Raw genomic sequence first — 27,036 nt, 5'->3', positions numbered from 1 at the left:
CCTTTCCCAGAAACACCAACTTGTGCAGTCACAAGCTCCCTACGCCCTCAGCAAAGACCAACCTGAAGATAACTGTAAAGAAGAGTGAAGTAATGTGGCTAAACAAGAAGCAGAACCTCCCAATACACCAGCAGGGAGGAAATATCAGAGACAGACAGCTTTACATATCTTGGGAGCATATATGGTGGATCAGTGATGACACCAAGAGCAGATTAAGCAAGGTAAGCTCTTTAACACACTGCGACCCACCTGAAACTCCAAGGCATTGTCCCTCCAAAATAAGATCAGGATATTTAACACAAATGTTAAGTCAGTCCTCCTGTATGGATCAGAGAAATGGAGAGTGAGCAACAACGCCAACAACAAACTCCAGGCTTTCACCAACAAATGTCCTGGACACGTCCTTGAACATCAGGAAGCCAGATACAATCTCAATTGCCAGCAATTTGAAAAAAACACATCATCCAGTCATTCAGGATGAGAAGATGAGAAAGTGGAGGTGAATAGGACACACCTTACGCAAACCAGGTGACAACATCACAAGGCAAACACTTGACTGGAATCCACTGGGCGAGAGGAAAGTGCTGAGGCCAAAACAGATCTGGAGAAGATCAGTTTAGATTGTGACAAAAACAGACAGACAGGGACTCAGCTGAAGAAAACTGCAAAAAACAGTCTGTTGGCGTTGTGTTATTGCAGCCCATTGCTACACCTAGGAGCTTACAGGAAAAACAACTGTAGTGACCATATCAGATTTGAAGCTATTATAACATACATCATATTTATTGTGGCACCAATTTTTACTGTTGTTGCTTTAATGTCTAACTGCATGTTGGGCAATGCACATAATAAGAAGAGGACACAAATACGTGGATTCAACAGAAAACACATTGATTTGGAGATTATCCATCTCCTCGTCTTCCCTGTATTTATGATTTCTTAGAAGCCATAAAAATTCCCTTTGTGTGCTTGTTTGCGTGTGTGCACGATCATGAGGTACGCGCCTGCTGTGCAGTTTGACCTCACATCACACATTTCCCCTTTCTTGAGAAACATTGAATGGAATCTTGCAAAGAAGAAAAAAACCGTGTTAAGCTTGGCTGATTGCCAGCCTCGTGCAGTAAGCCGGACCCTGGGGATGAGGCATGTGACTGGGCTCAACAAAGACTGTGGTGCTGGTGGGGCCCTTGGGCGGCTGCAGGGGGAGGACAGTGGGGGAGACAGATTAGATGGCCGGAGGAATTTCAGGTCTTACGAAAAAATAAAACCCTCAAATGGACTTGGCCACTTAGCGCGGAGGGCTCCATCCTTGGTCACTGCCGTCCACAGCAGCCCTGATGTGGCCCCTGACCTTCCTCAGCCTCCTGCTATGCTTGACGCCCAGCCATCAGCAGTTTCCTCGGCCGTGCGCCACTGCGGAGGCGCTGAGCGCCAAGCAGTGCTGCCCGCCCTGGGATGGAGACGGCTCGGCGTGCGGAGCCACTTCCGGCCGGGGCTTCTGCCAGGACGTGCAAGTGCCGGATGAACCGGACGGGCCCCAATATCCCTTCTCCGGGTTGGACGACAGGGAAAAGTGGCCGCTGGTGTTCTACAACCGCACCTGCCAGTGCGTGGGCAACTTCATGGGCTTCAACTGCGCCGAGTGCAAGTTCGGCTACTTCGGGACGAGCTGCAACGAGAGGAGGGAGTCGCTGAGGCGGAACGTTCTGCACCTGACCCGGGCCGAGAGGACGCGGCTGGTGTCCTACCTGAACCTGGCCAAGCAGACCACCAGCAGGGACTACGTCGTGGCAACAGGCACCTACCGCGAGATGGGCAACGGCACCGCGCCGATGTTCGCCGACGTGTCCGTGTACGACGTGTTCGTGTGGATGCACTACTACGTGTCCCGGAACGCGCTGCTCGGCGGGCCGGGGGACGTGTGGACCGACGTGGACTTCGCTCACTGGGCTCCGGGCTTCCTGCCGTGGCACCGCGTCTACCTGCTGCACTGGGAGCGCCAAATCCGCATGCTTAGCGGGGATACGAGCTTCAGCATCCCCTACTGGGACTGGCGGGACGCGCAGGGCTGCGACGTGTGCACGGACGAGCTGATGGGAGGCCGCAGACCCCAGGACCCCAGTTTGTTGAGCTCCGGCTCCGTCTTTTCTTCTTGGAGGGTAAAACAACACAAACACGCCCTGCCCAATGACTTCCGAGTGTGTACTCGGTGTATGCGAGGCGGGAATCACACCGTGACTGTAAAATTCAGCCTCATCGCCGATCATAAAACTAACGCTTCACTAAATTGATAACTAGAAAGGGGGGTCGGGGGGGGGGGACATCTGTTCTAGCACAGCTGCGCCACCAAATGGCTCCATAGTGTGAATTAATGCAGCGATTAAATCCCGTTCTTAAGGCGCCACTGGATGCTAAGTGGGTTCATCTGTTTCGAAGCGTTGTCATAAAAACAAAACAAAAACAACGACTATCCTTTCTTTTACAGAAGTCCCGTGCGTTGCATTCTCCTCCTCAGCCATAACTTCAGCACTTGCATTCTCTTCAAACTTTATATTTCTCATGTCTGTCAGAGTGTTCAGCCAAAGACAGGAAAAGTCTGCCCTGGGTAGAAAATGGTGCATGTGTAATTTAAAGATGGCGCAATTTTAAAAACTCTCTGCGCACAAGTTCTCACTCCACTGTTTGGATGTGCTGTCGTGTGGCGCAACAGGTGCTGTGCTCCCAAGCAGAGGAGTACAACAGTCGAGGTGTGCTGTGTGACGCCAGCCATGAAGGCCCGTTGCGGAGAAACCCTGGGAACCACAACCGCAACTTGGTTGCTCGGTTACCAACCGCAGCGGAGGTGGAGTTCACCCTCAGCCTGGACGCCTACGACACCGGAGCCATGGACCGCACTTCCAACATGAGCTTCAGGAACACTCTGGAAGGTCAGCGAGGATGTGAAACTTGGCATTTGATAAATAGCGCACTGTTAAATCATAGGTGGTTTAAAGTTCTGTTCTGTTTGTCTGTTTGGAAGACTGATGATATAAAGACACTGAAGTCTTTGGCTACAAATGCAATAAATAAATAGATAAAACTGAAGGGATTCTCAAGACATTCAACTATATACTGTATATATAAATATTTTTTTCCAGCATAAATTTTTAGAATTTGTCAAGTTATCTGCCAAAAATCCAACAGTAGTAACTTCTTGCACTGTAACTCTTTTTGAAGTGTGCAAAGTGAAATGAAGCTAAACTGAAAGTTATGAATATTTAAAACAACCAGTCGTGAAATATTTCGGCTTTTGAACTGACATCAGCTCTTAGATTGAAAAAAGAACATTAGGCACAATACTAGCTGTTACAGCAAAGTGATGCAACGCCGTTGCATCTGCGAGAAAAGTTGCCTGGACTCCAACACGGAGGAGTCTTGTGATCATTTTTGAGAAATCAAAGACAAATTCATACTCACGTATCTGAGATTCTGCTGGCGTGTTCTCCTGTGGCCTCAAACTTCCACGCACAACTTTCCAACAGTACAGAGTGCGTTTGCTTTAACCGGCACACTAAGATCTTATTTCTTAAAATCAGTGAGCGCTGCCTTGCTATGTTGATGCTCTCCTGCAGGTTTCGGGGATCCGCAGACGGGCTTAGGAAGCAGCACGCGTATGGGCATGCACGCCGCCATCCACGTTTTCATGAACGGATCCATGTCGTCAGTACAGGGCTCGGCCAACGACCCGATCTTCCTCCTCCATCACGCCTTTGTCGACAGGTTAGACGGCAAAACTTTGGCCTGGAATTTTTAACTAGACCCTGGAGCTTTACGACTAACAGCAAAGTGTGTCTCCAAAACTCTGCCACAGCATATATGAGGAGTGGCTCAGGAGGCACGGACCATCTCCATCGGATTACCCAGAGTCCAACGCCCCTATAGGGCACAACAGCGAATACCACATGGTGCCTTTCCTGCCCCTCCACAGGAACAGAGAATACTTCATCTCCAGCAAGGACCTCGGATACGACTATACACACTTGCTGGATGCCGGTGAGTTCCTTTACATGTTTGGTTCAAAAACCCTCTTTTGTTTATCTACATAATTGCGGGGTTAATGGGCCAAGCTTTACTTCTGGACTTGGTTTTGGGAAGAAGGTGTGTCCTTATTAGGATCCAAACAAATGGAAGCATACTGTAAACATAGTTAATGGCAGTCCCAGCTGTCTAAAATCCAAGTTGATCTCACATCCTTCTTCAATCAGTCTTGGTGAAGTCATAAAACCCAGAGCAGGTCCACCTTCTCAGCGACTGTAATAGCTCCCATTCAAAGTTACACAGAGGGCCCTTAAACTGTGTAAGCCATAAGTTATTAACTTTTGATTTCTGTCCACAGAACAAAGGTTAGCAGAATCAATGCGTCCTTACCTGGAGGAACTGCAAGACCTGTGGCCGTGGCTGCTGCTCACGTTTGTGTGTGGGGGAGTGGCTTCAGTAGTGGCGGCGGGGGCCGTCCTCACTGCAAAACGCAGCTGCAGTGGTTTGTCTCTGCCGCACGCAAAGAAGTGGAAGATGTCTCTGCCAGAAAGGCTGCCACTGCTCTGGGGCAGTGACAGAGAGGCAAGCAGCCAGCCAAACTATCAAACAACCATATAAAAGCACAGCAGGCAGTTGTGCAAGGTGATGAATCTGAAATATATGTATTAAAAAAAAAGTACTGTGAATTATGCATAACGTCGTCTGTCTGCGGTGAGCCAGTTATCTTTAATGTCAATGCATTTGAAGTTTATAAAGGGTGAACAAAAAAAGTTGCACGGAAGGGATCTCAAAGTCGAGATCTTTCATCCCCCACATCTCACATATGTGTCAGAAATCTCTTGGACGTGATCTCTGCAGAACCCCACAGGTTCTGTCACGGTAGGGTTCCAGTTACTTCTCATGTTGTTCTCTGGAGAGGGGGAACGTGGTCCCACCGACTGCAGTCATAGTCTACTTAAGCAGCGTTGCAGCAGGTTGCATCAGTCATGTACCCAGGCCTTTACTAGTATCTGCACGTGGGAGCTGAGTGAATCACGTATTTGATCAACAATAATTCCAGCACAAAAAATGTGGGCTTCTGAAAAGAAGGAATAATATCTGTGTCATCGACGTCGGAAACATCTCCGCTGCACCTCAAGTTCCAGAAGAAACTGTGACCCTATTCAGTGTCCTCAGTGTTGAGATTATTCAAACCGAGTTGGGAAGTACATCTTGAGTTCTGACATTTCAGACTGAGTTAATGTTGTACCGCCAGTTCTGTGCTCATGAGGCACATTTGAATAAAAACAGTCTGTTCAAGAAGTCTTTGCAATGATCTGTTTTTTGAAATGGTCCTTGAGGCCGTGCCCCAAAATCTTTGCAAGCGTCATGTGATGTGCAGGACTGACAGCTTTTTCCATTTAAGTTGAGCCGTCGACTATGTCGACCATGCTTGTCACCTGTGAGTTTAAATAAAAATAATTAATGAATGAATGAATAAATAAAAACATGTCTAGGAATCTCCTGAAGACCTGAGGGGGCCTCTTACCAGTTGCAAATGTCAGAGGATTACAGGATTAGCATTATAAGTTTTTTTTTTTTTTTAATAAAGCTGTGAAAGCCACAAACATCACCCTGACATTTAAAATGTTGAACAGAAATATTTATTTTGGTAAGATAAAGTGGTTCTGCATGTTTTTACCCACAAGGCTTAACAAGATTTAGCCAAATTTGACTAATACATTGAAACCTTGAGACATGCCGTGTATCAGGGAGGTTTCATGATACAGTACTTTTTGCTGAAATACTTCAGATTTTACAGTACATTCTCATCAAAACTAGTCTCAGCATTATTTAAAAGGATTAAAATGAGATATAACTTGACATACTCTGATTTAAATAAAAACATCTTGTTGACATCAACAACATTAAACTGAAAGATTTGAATGACTGGCTACCAAACATTTGACTTTTAAAGTTAAAGAATCCCAGGTAGGGCATTTCTGCTATTGCAATTCATCCAGGATAAACTTTATTCAAATGTTTTATTTTTTTACATTTTAAAGATTTGCATTTCCTTTTTCCATCTCCGAATCGCTCAAACGTCCGGCAGACAGGCATTTGAAGAGACAACACTCGATGAGACAGACAAAGCAAAACAAGGCAATGAAAGAAGTTTCCAAACCGGATGATTATCTTCGTTCAAACATGGCTACAGGAAGTGGTGGTCGTGAGTGACATCATGTGTGCAGCTCGCGTGAATGGTGTTGTAGGTCTGACCTGCGAGGGTTCCGAGTGCAATACGCAGGTGTGATGTCTCCCTCCTCAAATCTACAGAGCCAGTGGTCCTCAAGGTACTTGACTGAGACAACGTTGTGGGGAAAAAAAAGGTCTCACTCAAGTCTTGCGGTGTTTCACATAGCTCACTGGCCGGAAAGGAGAGGGAAAAAAAACTGGCAACAAAAATAAAAATAAAAAGAGGAATGGTAAAAATCAGACGGGAAGCACAGCAACAATGAAGAGGCTGAAGTGGCAAGACAGCAAAACAGGCAACTCCCAAAAGAGGTCAGGAATGGACTGTGTGGCTAAATTGAAGAGATTGTTTCTTTTTGAAAGTGGTTCCTCATCATTCGTCCTCCCCGTCGCTGTCATTCTCATTGCGCGTCTCGCTCTCCGTTGGGGCGCTGACGGGGGCAGGAAGGTCCAGACGAGCCCAGGTCATCGGCTCAGACTTCTTCATGGCGATCTCGATTTTGGCCGCCATCATGTTCATTACACTTTTGCTCACGTCAATCACCTGCGGGTGGAGAGGATGACGGGTGAAGAGAGCAGTCCGTGTGCGCAGGCAATTCCAAGGTCTTAAAGTCGAAATCAAACAGTCAAAATTTGTCACGATGATGTTTTTTTTTTTTTGTCGGATAAAGTGAATTAATTCTACTCAACAGATGGAATGTTTCCTACATCCTTTGGAGTCATTTCATGTATCCATCCCATAAAAAGAAAACAGTGTGTTTGAACAAACCATCTATCTATCTGCAGTGATGAGTTTGTGTGCCACTAAATTCAGCATAACTGCCTCTCCAGCAGCAGCTTGGCTTTCGCTGTTTTTCTTTCCCTTCTTTGTCTTCTTCAGGGCCGTTTACAGCCAGCCCGCAGCAGCCTCTTCCTGTTTTTGTCACAACTAAAAGGGAGTTGTTTGGAAATGGAGTCCAATGCAATCTTCACACTCGAGAAAACGGTCGGTCGTCTACTGGAGGCTAACAAGTCAGATGAGCTGAAACATTGGCCATCCAGCTGCAGTGCAGTGCAGTGCAGTGCTAATGCGTCGTGTCAAACAGTATAAACAGAAGTGTGCAGTGCACGTGAGGTGGAAAGTGAAGTCGTACTTACCCCCCACATGCTAATTTTCTGCTTAAACTCCTTCTCTCCATCAAATATAATATTGATATTGAGCTAAAGGGGGGGGGGAGGGGGAGAAGAAAAAAAACAGTCAGTCGAGACGAACAACACTTAAAACTCTCCTGTCGTGTGCAATCACTCACCGTGGTGCTGTTTGCATCCACGTAGCTGAGCTCTGGGACGGAGTTCTTGGCGTAGATGGAGATGATGACCTGAGAGCCGGTCTGGTGCCAGTCGAACCGACAGGGCACCACTTTCTTTCCCTGCAACCAGATGAGGGATGTGCGTGAACCTCCCATGCGCAATTACACGCCGCACGATTGTTGACGGAGATGGAGACACAGCAGAGGCTCCATGCCGACCGGCGCTGCCAACCTACCGCATCCTTCTTCTTCCACAGGTGCGTCCCCTTGGTGCAGCCCGCTTGAGAGAGGAAGGTGTTGAAGTCGGACGTTTTCCGCTTGCAGCAGCTCCAGTATTTCATCCTACAGATGCAGGAAAGACACTCAGCCGCTGGGAGTTTGCCAATCACTGCACGCCACTCCACAAAGAAAGGCAAACAGGAAGACCAGCAGGAGGAAACACATGGATTTTGCTGCAGACTTCGCTCTTAGGGAGGAGAAGCATCTATCGCGCTGAGGTTGTTGGGTTTTTTTTTTTTTCTTACAAGAGCAGAGAAAAGTGTGACACAAACCCTTCGTGAAAGATTGGGACTCCAGCGTGATACGTGCACACGTCCGAATCACTGGCAGGTCCGTCAAAAGTCTGAAGGCATTTAAAAAGAAAGTGTGGTTAAAGACACAGCTGCAGGTTATTTTTTTTTTATGAAATAACTAAAGTCCGTCCTTTCAGCTGAATAATAGAAAAGTTTTTGAAGAAACGCTCTTGAAAAAAAAAAAAACTTTTTCCATCTGGCCCTCGCATTGCAGATGAATAGAGACGTTCAGAAACATCTCGTAATCCATTTCTTATTAAGCCTTCTATTGAATATCGCAGTAGTAAGTGAAGTGAACGTATCATTTTCAGGGAAAGATTGATGAATAAGAAATAATTCAATGACTGACAATTGTGACTCTACCAAGACCCAAAGTTATAATCAACTAAAAGCAGGCAGCCCTTGAGAGAATATCTATCTCATGGCTTTCAATTAAATCAGCTGAAGCGCAATTATGTAAATGAATAAAATCCCGATCCGAGAAAATTTAAGTCGATGTAAATGTCCTAATAAAAATTTCTCTAAACTCGGAGTTTATGCTCTGACAGGCCAGATTAGCATGAGCTCAATATTTTCTCCTCCAACATCTGTCTTAAATCGAATGTGGGGGAGGAGACATGAGAGCTGCATTGACTTCCAGGAGGCAGGAGCTTTTTATGGGGTGTTTTTTTAAATTCCTTTGTCAGGATCAGCCTGGATATTTATTTCATTAAATGACAAGTGCTGAAACTGCTCTCAAATATGTGCATCGAATTTGACTTTAAAATGATTTCTCGAGCATCAAATGGCATAAAAAAAATATATATATAAAAAAAAAAATTATATATATATATATATATATATATATATATATATATATATATATATGTATATATATATATGTATATATATATATAGATAGATAGATATATATATGCTGTTTCCCAACTCTTTGAAAAAAAGGATAAAGAACACATTTTAAAAGCAGAATCAATATTTTAGGACGTTCATAAGAGAACATACTGTCACTTACTTTAGTGCAGCCTCCGTTTTTACAGGATGTCCCAATCTTGACTTCGTCGCTATCGTCCTCTGGAGAGAATGAAAGGAAAAGAGGCTCAGCGGCATGACACAGACGCATGGAGGAGCTCGTAAGGAAACACGCACAGCGATAATAACTTGTCCTGTTCCTGTCAGCTGTTCCTCAAAAACCATGACGTGAATAATGCAAGTGAGGGCAGTCCCCACAGGCCATCCATTAACTCTCACTGTCAACATGACCTTCACGTCTACGCTGAAAACAAGTGGATGGTGGCACTTATGACCATGACATGAAAAGGAGAAGATAAATGTCTTCTGGCACCTTTTGTCTCTGCGGCGTTTTCCGAAAGCTTCAGTTTCTCCAGAGCCTCCTTGAGGGAACTGGTGACTTTGTGCTGCAATCTGCCCATCGGCTCATCAGCGCTGTAATGAGAAGCAAACTATTAAACAAAAACACAACAACAACAACAAGAAAAACAAGAGGCTGCAACAAAAAGATTCAATTCAACATGACTCTGAAAGGAAGTAGGGTGTACATTTTAAGTCAGTAATTTATCATCTGCAACACTTTGTGAAAGGAGTTTGTGCAGCTCTGCCAGTAGCTTCTACAGTTGCCTGTCCAACTTCTTTTGAACTCTGGTGAAAATCCTCCCGGGGAAGAAACGGCTTCGACGAGCTCCCCTGCACCACCCCTGTTCAACTGATGGCTCCAAGCCGATTTAATACCCTGGATACTGTACCTCCCGTTTCATGTGTTTGACGTGGCATCAGAATACTAAAGAGACATATAGCATCCAGGAAGATAAGCAGCGTTAAGCGGGGGGGGGGGGGGGACAAAAAAAAGGAAAAGTTGTTTCTTCAGGGCACTTTCCTGGTTTTTCGAAGGTGACTTTAAGCTTCCCCCACTCTGACAACTATGTTCAGCCTTGATGTTAACGGAAACAACCTTGGTCTCTGTATCTTCTCCTGGGGTTTAGGCGCGGAGATGATGTACTCGTCACACTTTGGTTTTTGGTCGTCCGTTTCTTTCTTTTCCCCGCATGATTTCACCGGCTCGGGGGGCTTCTCCTTGTTGTGGGCACCTTTTGTACAACCCTTTGAGAGAAAAGAAGAAAAAAATCAATACACTGAACTCCTAAAAATTATGAGCACACAGGGCCAATATGTGGACGGCCTAGGCGGGAGTCGATGCCTTTGAAAGCAACAGAGAGTGGAGGCATGAGCATGGAGGATTTATAGTACAGGTCAAAAGACAACCGAGAACTTACAGCAATGCTGAGAAAGTCGGAGAAGTCCGTTGTTCTTCTTTTGCAGCAGGACCATCCCTGCAGAAGGTGTGAGACGTGTTAAACTTTCTCCACATATTCTAGGAAAGAATTACTGAAGCTCGTTCAGCATTTTACCTTCAATGCATCGTGAAATACTGGGACTCCAGGGTGAAAGGTGCAGACATCTATGGGAAATAAACCAAAAAATGTGAGAGAAGATATGGTTATCTAGGAAACCTGCAAGCAAAGTTTTTTTTCCTTTTTTTAAAAAATTCTTTTCAAATGTTTGGATCAGAGAAACAAGACGTCCAATTTGCAAAAGACACAATGAATTAGCAGAGCATTTTCCAAATATCTCGAGACGATCAAAGACTCGACCGCTAGCTATTTTATATTTATCAGCAATGTGATGGGCATCAACTCTTGGCGGGTGCAGCACTCCCTCTATGATCTCAGTCCTTTCATGTGCAGCGGATGTCTCAAAGGGCTTCTGTCAACACAGTTTCATGCTGCCTATAAGAGGCAGCTCGAGGTCTTAACACAAAGTGAGGTGAGTATCAAGCAAAAAACAACAACAAATCAGTCACATTACCAACAGCGTGGGATAGTCCCGACATCAGTGTGTACTGTAGCGCTACTCCGCTGAGAATTCATTTTGAAACAAAGAATGTATATATTTCTAATGGACTCTTAATGTGCTGTTGCTCTGTATTTCAGTTAAATCTTGTAAAGATGTTTTTAAAAGGTGCTATCCGAAAAAGTTTTAGTTTAATTGTAGTATACGTGAAATACATTGTACCGGTGCCAATCTACATTTCCATATCTATTCATCCATCCAGACAAATATTGTGTCAAATACAAAAAGTGCCCAATTTCTAAAGTGTTGAGGATAAGTAAGGATAAGACTGAGGAAATCAAATTCCTGATGAAAACTAACTAAAACTCTGCGGCAATTCCTTAAAACAGAGGTGGAGGAAACTCATGACGTAGTCTTTAAAATTACATTGTGATAGTTTGAACAAAACACAAGATTATGACTATAAAAAGTTGAACCGCTAGGTCGATGGGATGGCTGCTCTTCGATGTCCTTCAAAAAACAAAACTTTTAGACTCAACATCATAACATGTGTAGGGGCCTATACCTATACAACCATATCAAAATAATGTAAATGCATGTTGCCACACTTTTTATTTTGGCAAGCCTGAGCACTTCTTTACCTGTACATTAGCGCTAGGCTAACCCCACGTCTCACTAAAGTTGCTGTACGGGACAAAGGTTCTGCCCTCGACATTGCTAAACAAGCTAGTACATGCTAACGCAGTTGTTTCTCACACACCGGCGTTCTGTTATCTGCCCCAGCAACACACTCCACAGTGACAAGTCTTACTGAATAAACACATAATGATCCAGTTCCGGCCAAGTAAATGCAGCTACCTGGGCCGAGCAGGCCTGCTCCATGTAGAACGTTCCAGATGATCGCAGGCTAGCCAGCCGACACACTAGGGCAACGAGCTAGTTTATAACCGTGTTACTCACCGTCCGGGTTGTTTTCCGGATCGAATCGCTGTCCACATCCCTTGTTGTAACATAACACCGACATAGTATCCGCTGATGACAGAATCTCAAAGAAATTAAAAAAAAGAAATGTGCAACAACCTCGCGTGTTCCGATCTCTCCCTCTCTCCCACACACACACACACGCACCACCGGCGCCGCAGCCACCGCCGCCTGTTTGCACGTTACATCGGCCCACTTCCGGGTCTTTCCGGCTACGCTCGGGAAACATCGGAGCTCGCCCAAGCAGCCCCGCCTCTTTCATCCCCGCGAGCGCGCTGTGGTCCCACACAGGCGACAACTGATGCTGACCGCCTCCAAACTTGCGTGAAGCGACCCGTTCTGTGCGAACCGGTCACGCTGGACCTCGCAAAGGAACGCGAAAGAGCTTTCGACGTCAGTTTGTGCTTAACTGGTGCGCGCTGCAACGCAATAGCCCCGCTGCACTCAAGGTTACAGTCCTAGGATGCGCGAAAGTGGGGCAATAGCTGTGAGTTGAGGCTGGCTGCAGCTCATCGGCACCGGTGCACGTTCATTTTCCGTTCCGCGCTTCGCCGTCGACTTCTGCGCGATTGTTTTGCACTTGCCGGGTCTTTTCCTTTCAATTTTTTTTGAAAACTATTTTTGCCTGACAGGATGGGAGAGGATTTGCTTTTACCGGTCGCAACTGTTTCGACTCAAGGTACGGCATAATGTGCAAATGCGATGTAAGTTTATTCAGCTGTAGACAGTACACCCTAATAGACTAATAGACCTTGGTAGATTTGTATGGACGGGAGATCTTTCAATAAATGTATTTTATGTATGCCAACATACATTTATGTCATTATGTCATTGATATCAGTAATTCTTCCAAACATTTTACATTGTGTTTGAAGTTTAATAATGATTAAGAAAAATACTTTTTGAGTTTATTCGTACACCAGAGAGACACCAAATGCATAATTTAAAACCATGTCTGTTTCAAGAAAAAAAAGACCAATGCAGTGATTTACAAATATGAACAAGTCAATTCTCTCCAAACCTTTTCTGGCTGAATTCCTAAAATTGACTTCAACTGCTTGTTTGCACATATTTCTTCCTGCTAATTTCATTTACTGATGTGACTGTTTGGGCAAGTCAGTTTGAAGTTCCTTTTGTCCAATTAATTCTATCCATGTATTTCCTTAGAAAACCCCATCATTCTGTTGCGCACGTTCAAAAGAAAAACCTTTGTGACATTATTATAGTAAACAGCCTTCGTTCATTCCTGGTTGGTTTTTAATTGATGACATGACCTGTTTCAGACAGCTTCTGTAAGTGTGCTGTGCTTTTGATGTTTGCTTGTTAAAATGTGTTGTTGTTTTTTTTCCACATCTGAGGCTGCAATATTCAGCATCTGAATGCAAACTGCTGGAGAACAGCATAGAATATGCTATTAGATCCCAGTCATTATACCACTGAAATGCCTTACAACTTTTCATTCTTGCCTGAAAGTTCTATCAGATTTAGCATGCAGAAGGCGTGTCCTTAAGAAGTCACTCACTCAATTTCCATCTGTTTTTCTGTGTATTCTCTACAAATATAGGGTGACGGGATGATGGAATAGTGATGAGGCCGAGTCGGTGGGGAAATATGCGTCCTCTACCCACCTTCTCTTTTCCTTTCCATTTTATTTCCCTCTTCCTCCTCTGCTTTCGTTCAACTCATACTCAGTTTCTGACCGAACCCAGGGCAGGACACAGCCTGCTGCTCTTCACACAGCCTGCCTATAATGCATCCATCTTTGAGAACTCTGCCGCAAGAGCTTACACCAGATGCGACGTGAAAATGGGCATCATTCTCGGACCACCGCGATCTCTAGAAATAAAATATACAATTGAGTCTGGAGACAGTGAGGGAATCTTCCAGGCTGAGGAGTTTGTTATGGGGGATTTTTGCTTCCTTCGCATTCGCACTAATGGAGGCAGCGGTGCCATATTGAATCGAGAAGTTCAAGACAATTACACCCTGGCAGTTAAGGCCTCGGCCCAAGGAGGATTAGAGGCCTTGGCCATCGTGTACATCAAAGTATTGGATACCAATGATCTTCGACCTCTTTTCTCCCCAACCTCTTACTCATTTGTTGTGCCTGAAAGTGCACCTTTTGGTGCGAGCATTGGACGAGTAACAGCAACTGACGCTGACATGGGCTCCAATGGGGAGTTCTATTACTTCTTCAAGAACAGAGTCGACCTCTTCTCTGTGCATCCGACCAGCGGGGTCATCACTTTGACGGGACGGCCCAGGATGGACAAACGAGACCGGTTTGAGCTGGAGGTACAGGTGGTTGACAGAGGCATAAAACTGTACGGGAACAATGGTATTAGCAGCACGGCTAAGCTGGTCCTGACTGTGAGGCGAGTTAATGAGTTCTCCCCTGTTCTGAGTGCAGTGGCTGTCATCCCATCAGGGTCAGACAAGGACTTGATTTATGCCACAGTGACAGTGGAAGACAAAGATGAGGGCGTATCTGGGGATATAGAGTGGGTGTCCATCATTGAGGGCGACCCCTTTGAACAGTTTGTGGTTGATCGATCGCCTGTGGGAAATGAATACAGAGTAAAGACGTCAGATTTGGTCGACTGGGAAACTTTTCCTTATGGCTGCAATCTGACTTTTCAGGCTAAAGACAGAGGTATTCCACCCAAATTTTCCAACACTCAAGTGGTTCAGCTGTTAGTCACAAAGCCAGACCCAGTGTTGGCCAAGTTTGAGAATGATGTTTATGTATTTAAGTTGAGTGAAATCGCTCCCCCAGGCACTATTATAGGAGAGGTGAAAATCTCCCCTGCTCCTCTGGGTGTCAATTACAGCTTCACCCGGCTCTCAGATCCAACGTGCTTTAATATAAACCCTTTGACTGGCGTTATTATAACCACAAGGCAGCTATCAGGGATCTCACAGGATTTCCTGGAAATGGAGGTGGTTGAAATTTTCAGTCAGCAACAGGCAAGGGTCCAAATGGTCATTGAGGATGCTAATGACAACTCCCCAGTTTTCAACAAGCCCTTCTATGATATTGCAATCAACGAAAGCCTGCCTATTGGCACAGTTGTTCTTGTGGTGTCGGCTGCGGATGAGGATAAGGGAGAAAATGGATTAGTCACTCACATCATAGTCGGGGAGCAGACTCTTCCATTCACCATAGACCAGGACACCGGCGAGATAAGAATCACCCAAGACCTAGATTTTGAGTCGTCAGATGATATGTATTTTTTCGCAGTGCGCTCCTCCGACTGGGGCTCCCCCTACAGAAGAGAGAACGAGGTTAATGTCACCATCCGTCTGGTAAATGTCAACGACAACCAGCCCCTCTTTGAAATGGTTTCGTGCAGGGGAATGATAAGCCGTGACTTCCCTGTCAGTCAGACTATCGTAACAATGTCAGCGGTGGATATAGACGAGCTGGGGATGGTGCAGTACAAGATGCTGTCTGGGAACGAGCTGGATTATTTTGACTTGAATCCCGACTCGGGTGCTTTGTCCTTAAAGAGATCTTTAGCAGCCTCTAATTTAAAAACAGGGGTTTTCAACCTGAAAATTGTCGCATCAGACGGAGAGTTGCTCTCGGAGCCGACCTTCGTGAACGTGTCTGTGGTGAGGGGAAGAATGCCACCCAGGGGCTTCAACTGCAAGGAAACCAGGGTGGCCCAGATGTTGGCGGAAAAGGTGCTTTCAAAGGCGTCGGCCATGGCGAGATCCAAACCAGATGAACTGTACACAGACGTTTTCTCCCTGAACAAACAGGCTCCACAGTTTGAGGCCTTGCCGACGAGCATCCTGGTGAGGGAAGACCTCCCCGTCGGAGCCAGCGTGTTCCAGGTTAGAGCTCGAGATGGTGACACAGGCTTCAATGGTCTTGTTCTCTTTTCTATATCTAGCGGTAACAAAGAAAACGCCTTCAATGTCAACATGGAGACTGGACTGATAACGGTTTTGCAGCCACTGGACCGTGAGCGACTGGATCGTTACTTTCTCAATATTACAATTTTTGATCAGGGCATCCCGCAGATGTCTGGTTGGAGAGTACTGACCGTCATCATTGAAGACGCAAATGACAACGACCCTCAGTTTTACCAGGACAGCTTCTCTGCTCTTGTTTTAGAAAACTCAGCCGTCGGCTCGGAAGTCATCTCCATCACTGCGTTTGACAGAGACATAGGCCAGAACGGGCAGCTTGCCTACAAGATGCTCACAAGTGTCCCGCAGTTTGGTATTGACATCGAAACAGGGAGCGTTTTTGTGGCTAGTGCCTTGGACAGAGAAACCATTTCAGTGTTTGCGCTGAAGATCGAAGTGAGAGACAAGGCAGAAAGAGGCACCCGAAGGACATCCGTCACAACGCTAAGTATCATCATCGAGGATGTCAATGACTGCGCCCCAGCCTTCATCCCGAGCAGCTATAGCGCTCGTGCGCTAGAGGATCTTCCACCTGGGGCTGTGATTACTTGGATTCAGGCTCAAGACCCAGACGTCGGCCCCGGTGGACAGGTCCGATACTCCTTGATTAATGACTTCAATGGCACTTTTGAGGTTGGTGACACTACTATTGTCTATACTGTTGCATATGCTGATGGTCTTCCTATTGACAGTTTGAGGTGAATTGGATTTAAATGCGTTGCACAGGTCGATGCCGTGAGCGGAATGTTAAGGCTCAGGAAGGACCTGGACTTTGAGAAACAACAGTTTTTTAACCTGACGCTAACTGCTGAGGACAGGGGCGTGCCCAGCCTCATCAGCCAGACATTTGTGGAAGTGGAGGTGTGTATAGTCGATCATAATTTAATACCGAAAACAACAACAACAACAAACAAGTAAGACAATAGACCTTTTCCTTTTGCTTTCCCCCCAGGTGGTGGATGTCAATGAGAATTTGTATGCACCCTACTTCCCAGACTTTGCTGTGAGAGGCTCAGTGAAGGAGAACTCTCGTGCAGGCACGAGTGTCCTGACGGTCAGCGCCAAGGATGACGACAAGGGACGAGATGGCGTGTTGAGATATTCCGTCAGGGGAGGCAGCGGACTGGGAACCTTCACCATCGACGAAGACACAGGTGTGACAGAAGATCAATATGAAACCCTTATCATGCAAAGTGGAAATCCAATAACTCTCCATGCACCAAGCATGGGAATGTCGCTGCTAAAAATGTGTCACTGCCATTGCTGACGAATCTCGTGTGCGTTTTTGCTTACTGTGCAGTGCGGTTTTGCATCCCCGTCTATAAAAACACCTCTCAAGCATGCTTGCCAGCCATGTCAGTTTGCGTGTGAGCGATTCAAGGGGTGAGGAGTTAAGGAGAGTGTGGGGTACCATCCAAGTCCATGGGTTGTTGGGGCCTCATGTGTGAGCTGTGTACTGGGAGTTCATTACTGTAATGAGGGCAGCGCGACAGCCACACTGGCTGGCCCTCAGGCCACTCAGTGCAGCTGATCCACTGCTGTGTGGATAACATTGATCAAGGCTCCGCTGCGCTGCAGCCCTGCCACCCTTTCTAAGATTAGTGGAATCACTGGGACTTGACCAAGAATCTGGACCCAGAGAGGGAGCTTGCTGTTACCTCCAACTGGGCACTGTCAGATGTGGAATTCTAGAACTCTTAGATAAAAACAAGCCAAACACCTTGTTTGGGAATTGGACAGATTTTGTTGGTTGACAGTCGCTAGATTTTTTTTACAATTGGAAAATGGTATGTGTGGTCTGTATTTAACAAGTAAGACTACCAGTTTGGGTTTGTTTTCACGATATAGGATATGACGTTACTATGTGCTGTGATGTGTGAAATAGATCTCACAAAGAACTTCCAGCTTCCACCTTCCACTTTCCAACTTCCATCTCTGCAGTTTAGCTTCAGTTGCATACAAAAGGTTTTTAGGTCTCTGTGGACTGAGGTTTGAGAAAACTCTTTTCAGGGTAATGATTTAGAGAAAACACTGCTCTATGTGGGGAAACCAATTTTTTTTTAAAATGTCTCCTTTCTCTGACATCATCTTTTGTGTGCCGTGTTTGTTTTGCTTCAACTTTATCTCTTAAGCAACCTCAAAAATGCATATCTAAAAACCCAGAAAAATGGAGAGAAGGCCTTAGTCGGAATTTCGAACATTTCCATGACAACAAAATTGATGTGAACTCACCGATTTCTCTCAAGGCTTGCGGTTGTCTATTCCTCTGTCCGTGGTGCTGAACCCTTCAGATGTTATATCTCCAGTGTGTAACTCTCCGTGGTGTTGAAAGTTTATAACCTAGAGCTCCTAAAACTTGGCTACTTATTTCCTCTTCCTTGTAAGAACTCTCTGGAAAAGAGTGTTTTAGAACCACCAGTGATGTTAAACAGTACCACTTATATATTAGAAAGATCACAATGGAATACAACATGATAGGATAGAAGTATCTTTTCTTATCTATTATAATAGATGTTTATACCTGATATTGTTGGTTTCAATTTGGCAATTGCTACACTTAACAAAAGGAAAAAAATCAGCCTAATTATTATTTTTTCATTGTGGTGGATCTAATTTTGAATTTGAATTATTTTTTTCATGACAAATTGCTCCTTGCTGTTTGGACAAGGAGCATTTTTATTTAAAGACAATAAACACAGACCATGGAACGCCTCTCAGTTCAATTTTCCATTGAGACAATGAAAAATAATATTAATGTCAAAATCAATAATAACATTTTTAATTAAATGACAACAGTTGCAATACAGTTTTGGCAAGATAAACTTGTAATTGACTGTTTGTTGTTGTTGAATCCCTGTTTAATTTTCCTTGCTACTTAATGAAATTGATAATTTGAAAATAGATATCAAGCATGTTCTTGTTTCTGTCACTGTGGTTGTTTTATTGCTGGCAGATGTGTTTAAGGTTGTCTCTACAGGATGTTGTAAGCTTGCAGTTAATTTTAGTGCCTGTTTGAGAACACATGACCACAGCCCTCCCTCCCTCCTGGCCACTACTGTACACGACTCAGGACTGGGTGCCTGTATTGACCTTCAACTAGACTAATTAGTATTGACTGCATTCAGTGAAACCGCCAAAGAGAAACACAAAGACAAATGAGGAGGATGTCGTTTCCCCCTGTATCCCTCCTCTACCTATCTGCACCTTTTTTTCCCTTAAAAAACGAAAACCAAACAAACCGTGCGCTCACTTAATAACATATGCATTGTGTGTACAACAGGCTCAAGGACAGAGAGTGCCTGCAACAATCTGTGCTACAACCTCCCCGATGCGAGGAGCATCACAGCCACCTAGAAAGTTTATTGAGTCCAGATTTTCCAGGGGAAATCAGGCTGCTTGTTAGAGCAGAAAGTGAAGGGGCGAGGGGAGTACGAGTGAAGTGAGGAGAGGAAGGAGGAGGATGCAGGGGAGTCTGGGGTCCATAAAAAAGTGCCAGGAGGAAATGCAGCCTTGTTCCACCCTTCCTCTCCTTTTGTTCTGAAGTTGTGACTTCTTGTTGTGTTTTTCTTCTTCTTCCCCCCTTCACTATATTATTAGTAGATGAAAAGATCAATGATGTGCTGGTGCAAAAGAAATAAGAGGGAAAAAGAAAGAGTAGCACCAGCAAGTTTTACAGAGTGGTGCTACTGGGGGCTGTCAGATGCAGGCAGTGCAACACAACTCTGTCCTCTCACCGTGCGTTTTTAGCTGCCACGCTGAGTCGCTTCGCTCTGACTGCCTGTCAATCTGGGCCTCTCAGCGCCAAAACCGGTGAGTGAAGATGGAGTGTGACAGACGGAGGAGGGGAGGCAAGGGACCGTCGGAATTAAAGACAGAGCGGGCGAGAAATTTGCGGTCATGTTTTGCAAAAATCACATGCAGCACATGCAGCGACTCCCATATTTTGTCGAAGCCATATTTTATACAAACGTTTCAGAATGACTTAGTACGTGGGGAACAGAGCAGGGCTGATCTATCTATCGAAAGACAAGCAGGATCTTTTCCGGCTTAAAATCTTAAAGCGCAGCTCCACGTTGAAGAAAAAAAAAACAGAAAAATAACATTTGTATTCTTGTCGTTGGCGAGGGAGAAAGCAAGCCCTGCAATTTCTCACTGGGCAGCTGTCAGAAGCCCGCATGCTCTGCTATTAGTGGGTTTCCAGACTCTGTGATTTATCACAGCCAGCATAAAGCGCCGCTCTAAGTTGCGAGGAAAATGTGTGCTTAATAAGTCATCTGTTCTGCGTCTGTAAAAAATTAAGAGGCCGTATATTTTCACTGTCATCCCGTCTGCCACAGAGACTGGTGGAGACATGGCTCGCTGTACAGAGATAAACCACAGAGATCGTTGACTGATTTTTAAACACAAAAACCATTACAGAGATAGTCCACTCTAAATTAAAATTTCACTCACTCACCCCGATGTCCCTGGAGGCCCTGGTGACATTTTCTAATCCGCAGAACCGTTGTGGAGTTTCACAGAAAAGAATCCACTCAATGGATGCTGGATGTTGTGTCCAAAAAAAACTACTGAAGAAGAACAAAATGGTGATGTTAACACTGTTTCTGACCAAAATATTCATTATAACCAGGGATGAGCTCATGTTAGCTTTGGCAAGTGTAGCAAGTTGGTTTACATGCTACTGGAACTACCCCCCCGACACACACACACACACACACACACACACACACACACACACAAAAAACCTATACTCCAGTAGATATGTATTACTGAAAACACGGTGTTGTCTTTCACTTTCACCGCCCGTGAAATCTCAAAACATTCACATAGAATGAGAAAACGTCCCCCAAGCCGCCGTCAACCTTGGGGGTGAGTAATAAATAGAGAAAATTTCCATTTTGAGTCAACTGTCCCTTCAATTAGTCGGCGGCATCTCACCACGTTCCCGGTGAAGGGTAGAGAATTAAAGTCGACGTGGCCGGACGGCTGCACAGCCGATCATACTTCTCTACTGGATAACGCACCGCGACCTCTCAGTTTTATGTCGCGTCTTTTGAAGTGTGTTATTTACAGCGGGAATGGACGCTGTCAAGTCGGATTTGTATCGAATTTACTCAACGGTGGCTGTCGGTCTTAAAAGTTCAAAGAGCTTTTGAAAACAGCTAGCTCTGTTTTCTGGTTTGCTCTCCGTTGCGCTATCTGACAAAGATGAGATGCGCTTTGAAAAGGACATGGCCAAGGACGGCGCAGGAGGAGGAGCGCGTCTTTGCAAAAACACTTTTACTATGCGCCGTGCACGCCCTGAATGGCTCCTTAGTCATAATCTGACACGCACAAACACATGCTTCAGGCGATAGGGTAACACCTTTGCCGTCCGGCTCAGGAAGCTGCAGCGAGGCTGATGCTCCCACTCCTAGATTTGTATGCAGTTCCAGCCTTGCCCTTTGTGTCAGCTGGCGAATGGACACTGAAAATACACAGGAATGTTTTAAAGATCTGTGCAAAAGGAATCAGAGACACGGTGTGGATTCCTGCCACTGAGTGACGACGACATATTTTCAGACTGTGGAAGAATGTTGCTAATGGGGTGCCTGGAGTGGGAGTGGCACGGAGCTTCTTCCACCCAAGGGACTGAACTGTCTCGGCTTGTTCCGCCTCCCTGGATTCACGGCTGCGCCCAGGTCTTTGTTTATTTTGGTCGGATGAGGGAATCCCTGCTCGGGCTTCGTAGTGTCGGAGAAAATACTTCTTCTAATGAGACTGTTGGAAGATTTAAAGCAGAAGGAACAAGGAGTTGGAGGCGAAACAGCTGGCACTGAAGTTTGGTGATCTCAAGAAGACAAATGCACAAGATCCCTATTACACCTATTTACTCCAGTGGATCAGCATTGCATCATTAATGATCTGCCCACCTAGAGGAGTGGTGTGTGTGTGTGTGTGTGTGTGTGTGTGTGTGTGTGTGTGTGTGTGTGTGGGGTGGGGGGTTTGCTAAGATTTTTGCCCAATCTATAAAGAAGTGAAATTGAACTTCTCTAAATTATTAATAGATAAAACTCACTGACCGACTGGAGACACACATCATTGTTAGAAAACAATAATGCTTTTTGCTTAGTATGGAACCTTTAATGCTAATGTCAGTGTTAATGTTGCTTGACCCCAGCATCCTTTATGTAACAATAATAATGTCATTTTAAATTAACATAAAGGACCCAAAGTAAATATTTGCTGCCTGCAGTGATTTGATGCTGCTGCGATTATAGTTTGGTGCCTGATGCAAAAATAGATCACGCACATAGTTTGTAGCTTTTTGGATATTGTTAGATGAGCCGTGCATATTTTGCAATAGTACAAAATACGAGCTGCTATTTGTTATGTTTTTTCACTTGTGATTTCAACCTTCCTCCTTCAAACAATGGAACGCCGTGCTGTGGCACTCTCAGCAATGTTTGGAAGCGACATGTGAGGTTCCCTTAAAAACCTAGAGTGTGAGCTCTCTCTCTCCCTGTCGCACGTGTCATTTTCCCCCTGCCAGTTTATATAGACGTCCCAGTGAAGCTGTTTGAAAAACCAAAAAAAAGTGTCATCTATTTAGAGCATTTCTTTTGTTTGTGTGTATGTGTGTGTGTGTGTGTGTGTGTGTGTGTGTGCGTGTGTGTGTGCGTGTGCGTGTGCGTGTGCGCGCGCACGTGTGTGCATGCGTCCCACAAGAGGTCACCGAAGCTGTCAGCCACTCATCTCCCTTTAGGCCACTAAAACACACACCAGTCAATATGTGTGAGTGTCTGGTGTGTGCGTCTCTATCAGCGGCGCGGCGGCCGAGGCCGCTGTTTAGTGCTGAGCGAATTGCAGCGGGAGCAGTTTGGTCAGCTGTGATTAGCAGCAAAGATGCTGAAACATTGAAGGTGACTACGGCACCGCCGCTAATGCCTGTGAATGTCACTGAAGCTGGGGCTGAAAAAATAAAAAAATAAAAAAAGTTTCACTTCCAAAAAAAGGGGTTGGGGTTGGGGTCTGTCTTTGCCACCGAGGAACTTAGTATTCCGAGTCTGTCCCGGGAGATATTTTTGTGATGCTGCTGTCTGCTGAACACAGACTCGCACCAGTTCTCACCTGATAAATATGTATTTTCAAGCCTGAGTAACGGCTGCCTTAATTTTTTTTTTTTTTTTTAACTCCCTTCTTCAACAGGGGTGATTTACACCGCCGGCATCCTGGACTGCGAGACCAAAGACTCCTATTGGCTGACCGTCTACGCCACTGACAGAGGGATCACGCCCCTGTCAGCTTCCATTGAAGTCTTCATTCAGGTTCGTTATGACCCCAATTTTTAAAGAAATACCCTTGTACAGAGACCTGGGAGTGTCCAGACTTGCACTTTGCCTGAGTGGTTAGTCTTGCGCATTGGCCAATGCTTTAATTTACAGCAAAGCTACAGCAGTCTGACATTTAATACATTTCGATATACGTTTTGGTCATTTTCTAAATTACAGGTAGGGAGATTAATCAGCAGGAAAGCCCCTAAAAAAAAATTAGGAGGAGTTGGATGAGGGAAGATTTATGGCGCGCTGTGCCTTTGCAAATCGAGCCCCACAAATAGGCTTTTAAAGCAGTTTCGCCCCAATCAGATAAAGAATTGCATCTTTTGGCGAGATTTGGATTTGGATGTGTAGACCCTCTCAGGTTAGAACGTCCAACTCGGAGCAAGTCACGGAGCAAAAAAGCCGACGGTTTGTGCAAACTGTGATGGAAAGCAGCGTGCGAGAGAAACATTTCCTGATGTTCGAAACTCATGACAGCACTGAACTTTTGTTCTGATTTCTCAGACAGAACCTGCACATAAACAAATGAAACAACATAAAACAGCAGTTATTGATTTTCCAGACTGCACATGAACTTCTACACCCCGACGTCACTTCACATTTACCTCATCTCAAAGGGACTTTGCGTGTATTTTTTCCATGGAAAATATCGTACGCATTAAAGAAATGCAACATGCAGCGTTGCTCTGGATAATTGCTACTCTCTCTACTTGTAGTATTAATGCTGAAACGCTGGCCTTTTTCTTCCCTCTGCAAACAACGTACCCGCAGGCTAGTTTGCCCCTTATTTGGAGTTCCATCCATGGGCAACAACACAGAGCCGAACAATCACTGGGTTCGACTCCCTGAAACGCTGATGCTTGCTCTGCGCTGACGATGACTTTTGCAACGCGGCGCCTGTAGGCAGGAGATAGAGACTGGGGGGAATTTGCCGCCTCATTTTCTATTTTACTTTGGCACTTAGTAATCCACTGTCTAAACACTCCAATGCAAACAGCGGCGCTCGCAAAAGCTGCCCGCCCCTTGGGGGAAAAGGAATTCAGCGGCGTGAAAGTAAAACAAACAATTTTCTCCCGGCTCGGGGACGTTCAGGTGTGGCGGCGTTGTGATCATCGGGCGCTTTTACTGCCAAGCCACTTCATCACAGACAAAAGCAGAGGGGTTTGGGGTTGGGGGGGATTAATCGGGCACAGGTGCTCCTCATTCGGCGGCTGAACCGTCATGGCTCTCCGTGGCCCTCCGGCAAACACTCAATCAGCCCTCTGTTTACCATAAATATCCCAGATCTTTGCTGCGAGAAGAGGAAATCGTTTGCGCTGCGTTTAAAGGGCGACATCCAGAGTCTTTTTTTTTTTTTCTCCATCGTCCCGGCGTTCTGTGATTGATAAGCAATCTGCGCGAGAGCCTGTCCGCGTTGCATTGCAAGAACTTTTGATTAATAAACATCCTTAAACCCGAGGACAGGCCTCCTTTTTTTCTTCCCTCCCGACCCCACAGTGCCATTATCCGTTATGATTTTGTGTTTTATATGCAAATGGAGGGAAATATGAAGATGTATGAATGCGTTGCTCCGCTCTATCATTCTCTCTCAGGTGGAGGACGTCAACGACAACGCTCCCCTCACCTCGGACCCGATCTACCACCCGGTTGTCATGGAGAACTCTCCGAAGGACGTGTCCGTCATCCGTATCCAGGCGCAGGACCCCGATCTCACCGCCACTCCCAGTCGGCTGAGTTACCGCATCACTGCGGGCAACCCGCAGAATTTCTTCTCCATCAACCCCAAAACTGGTGAGGACGGGCGGCAGATTATCGCTTTTGAACGAAAACAAGCGTTTGCCGCGTCTCCCCAACGCACAAATCATTTTTGTTTTTAAAATCCCCGTCTGTCATCACGCACCTCCTTCATTCAGCGAAAAACATCTGACTCCCACGTGATAAATCAACAACACAAAAAGAGTCTCTTGTGTGCCCACACAAGTTGAACATCTAGGACACGGATGAGCCGCCGAGACAGTCGTCGCTGCACTTTTACAGAAGTGAATCTTGCTCCCAGTCTTTTTCAACAGGGAGAAGCTCTGTGCAACGATATTGGGGGAAATTAGCGTCGTCATTATTATTATTATTAGTTTTTTTTTCTTTTTTTAAACTAAGCCAGCATGTGGGGTGAATGTCTCATAATCATAAAAAGAAATGCACAGACAAAGCAATTTTCTGTCTCGTTACTTTAGTTCCCTGAAGGGAGTCTGGATAGTTCAGGTTGGTGCATTCTTTGATACATAATGGCCTGAATAAAGAAAAAAGAAGCCCACGCTTTGCTCAGATAGTTATAAAAGTTTGAAAAGAGGGAGGGCGGGAACGTCTGTAGTGGCCCGCGCCGCGGATAAAGACTACAACTGACGGCTGAAAAAATATAACAAAACCAGAAATATTGTGTCCCGGGAAGACGTTCGCCTTGAAATTCCAGGCTTGAAACTATTGAAGAGTTGGAATGTTTTATTGAAAATTGTCTGTTCTGCCCCTGCTTCTGCTTCTGCTTCTGCTACTTCTGCCCCAGATTTCGTGGCGAACGCTTCAAGAAAACAGCAACAGCAGGATTCAGAGTGGCGGCAGGTCTTTTTTTTAATTTTAATTGCGATTCAAAGACGTGGCACTTCATGATCAAAATGTGCTAAACTGCACGCAGCGTGCAGAGACTCAATAATTCAGCTTCCTGTTGCGCCTCACTCTCAGACTGAAGCGGGCACTGCCAGCTCTTCCTCTTTGGATGTGGACATACTTGCCACATTTCTTCTGTAATGCACATAAAATATTGACAGTGTGTGTGTAGGGAATCTGACTGGACTGCGCGCGGGTAAAAAGGCTAATATTGATCCCAGCGGCAACACGTTCTCATTAACATGAGGCCGTTGCTCACTTATCGCTCCGCTCCTGTGGGACTTAAAATATGAGTTGGGGCGCACGTCTCTGAACAGCCGTGGTCAGTCAGTGCACCTGTGTTGGTGCCCTAACATCGTTAGTGTGTGTGTGTGTGTGTGTGTGTGTGTGTGTGTGTGAGAGAAAGAGAGCGGAGAGGAATGAGAGAGAAATGAAAGAGAGAAAAATGTGGCAATTTTATCAATATATGGACTTGAACAGAGCAGAGCTCTGTGGCAGCGAGTTCAACTCTCTGCCTTCCACGTGCGCTGCTGTCTCTGCGTGAGCTATAAAACACATCCAACAGCTGGGGGAAACAAAACCAACTCCTGTGTGTGTGTGTTTTTGTGTGTGTTGTCACAGGGGAGACTTTTTAGCCATCTGAGTCCTGCTTTCTGTCTGTCTGCCTGCCTGTCTGTCTGTTTTTTTTTTTAAACATAGCTTTGTGATCTGTGTCGCTAATTCATTAAAAAAAAAAATCCAACCAGTGTTGCAGACTTTCTCCAAACTCGCACCATAGATGAACTTACCACAATGGTGCATAATTGATTTTTAATGGGCAGCATTGGCTTGACTCTGCCCTTCCGGTTTATTTATTTATTCCCCTCCCCCCACCCCTGATTTTAATGGCCCCTTGTGTGAAAGTTTAATGGACCTGCTGGAGTTAAGTGGAGCAGAAAATAATATATGTGTTGACGTAAAAATCACTAAAACTAAACAACATGCACGTTTTCATTTGCTAATGTTTATCGTTTATCTTCATGTAAAATGCGGGTCAAGTTGTAAGAAAAGGCAGTAATATTGTGTCACCATTTTTATACACTGGCCCAGAACTTGAATCTGCTCCGTTTCATTATTTTGCTTTGACATCCCAGTTAATAAGATAATAACCCTGTAACATAGTTTTTGGTCCGGTTTATCACTACT

At 45.3% G+C, this 27,036-nt stretch overlaps 3 protein-coding genes across 5 annotated transcripts in view; 2 read left to right on the top strand and 1 right to left on the bottom strand.

Annotated features, from left to right (window-relative positions):
* Nucleotides 1-967: 967 nt before the first annotated feature.
* Nucleotides 968-5,423, top strand: LOC142891809 (tyrosinase-like). The gene is made up of 5 exons (XM_076031664.1): nucleotides 968-2,159; nucleotides 2,711-2,927; nucleotides 3,612-3,759; nucleotides 3,851-4,032; nucleotides 4,376-5,423. The coding sequence occupies exons 1-5, from the start codon at nucleotides 1,338-1,340 to the stop codon at nucleotides 4,633-4,635; spliced, it is 1,629 nt and encodes a 542-aa protein (XP_075887779.1). The 5' UTR covers nucleotides 968-1,337; the 3' UTR covers nucleotides 4,636-5,423.
* Nucleotides 5,424-5,644: 221 nt separating this feature from the next.
* Nucleotides 5,645-12,134, bottom strand: chordc1b (cysteine and histidine-rich domain (CHORD) containing 1b). Of its 3 annotated transcripts, XR_012927328.1 has the most exons (12): nucleotides 11,936-12,133; nucleotides 10,534-10,583; nucleotides 10,399-10,455; nucleotides 10,077-10,225; nucleotides 9,453-9,553; nucleotides 9,123-9,181; nucleotides 8,090-8,160; nucleotides 7,775-7,880; nucleotides 7,539-7,658; nucleotides 7,387-7,449; nucleotides 6,143-6,793; nucleotides 5,645-6,083 (listed from the first exon to the last, which is right to left on the bottom strand). XR_012927328.1 is itself a non-coding variant. In XM_076031668.1 (11 exons), the coding sequence occupies exons 1-11, from the start codon at nucleotides 11,997-11,999 to the stop codon at nucleotides 6,623-6,625; spliced, it is 1,011 nt and encodes a 336-aa protein (XP_075887783.1). In that variant the 5' UTR covers nucleotides 12,000-12,133; the 3' UTR covers nucleotides 5,645-6,622. The 3 variants fall into 3 exon arrangements, 2 of the variants coding, with proteins under 2 accessions (XP_075887783.1, XP_075887784.1); XM_076031668.1 differs by having other exon boundaries at nucleotides 5,645-6,793; XM_076031669.1 differs by lacking the exon at nucleotides 7,387-7,449 and having other exon boundaries at nucleotides 5,645-6,793; nucleotides 11,936-12,134.
* Nucleotides 12,135-12,164: 30 nt separating this feature from the next.
* The window catches only part of fat3b (FAT atypical cadherin 3b), a 71,588-nt gene continuing 56,716 nt past the window's right edge, over nucleotides 12,165-27,036 (top strand). Inside the window, exons 1-6 of the mRNA XM_076031676.1 lie at nucleotides 12,165-12,635; nucleotides 13,521-16,507; nucleotides 16,601-16,735; nucleotides 16,827-17,028; nucleotides 23,063-23,181; nucleotides 24,786-24,984. Coding sequence (XP_075887791.1) covers nucleotides 13,544-16,507; nucleotides 16,601-16,735; nucleotides 16,827-17,028; nucleotides 23,063-23,181; nucleotides 24,786-24,984 — 3,619 coding nt within the window. The 5' untranslated portion in view covers nucleotides 12,165-12,635; nucleotides 13,521-13,543. The remainder of the gene's footprint in view (nucleotides 12,636-13,520; nucleotides 16,508-16,600; nucleotides 16,736-16,826; nucleotides 17,029-23,062; nucleotides 23,182-24,785; nucleotides 24,985-27,036) is intronic.

This window comes from Nelusetta ayraudi, unplaced genomic scaffold, assembly GCF_046127955.1.
Source record: "Nelusetta ayraudi isolate G7.1 ecotype Tasmania unplaced genomic scaffold, CSIRO-AGI_Nayr_v1 ptg000033l, whole genome shotgun sequence".
NCBI lineage: Eukaryota > Metazoa > Chordata > Actinopteri > Tetraodontiformes > Monacanthidae > Nelusetta > Nelusetta ayraudi.
Note: the sequence above shows the minus strand (reverse complement) of the source record. Positions and strands in the feature narration are given on the sequence as shown.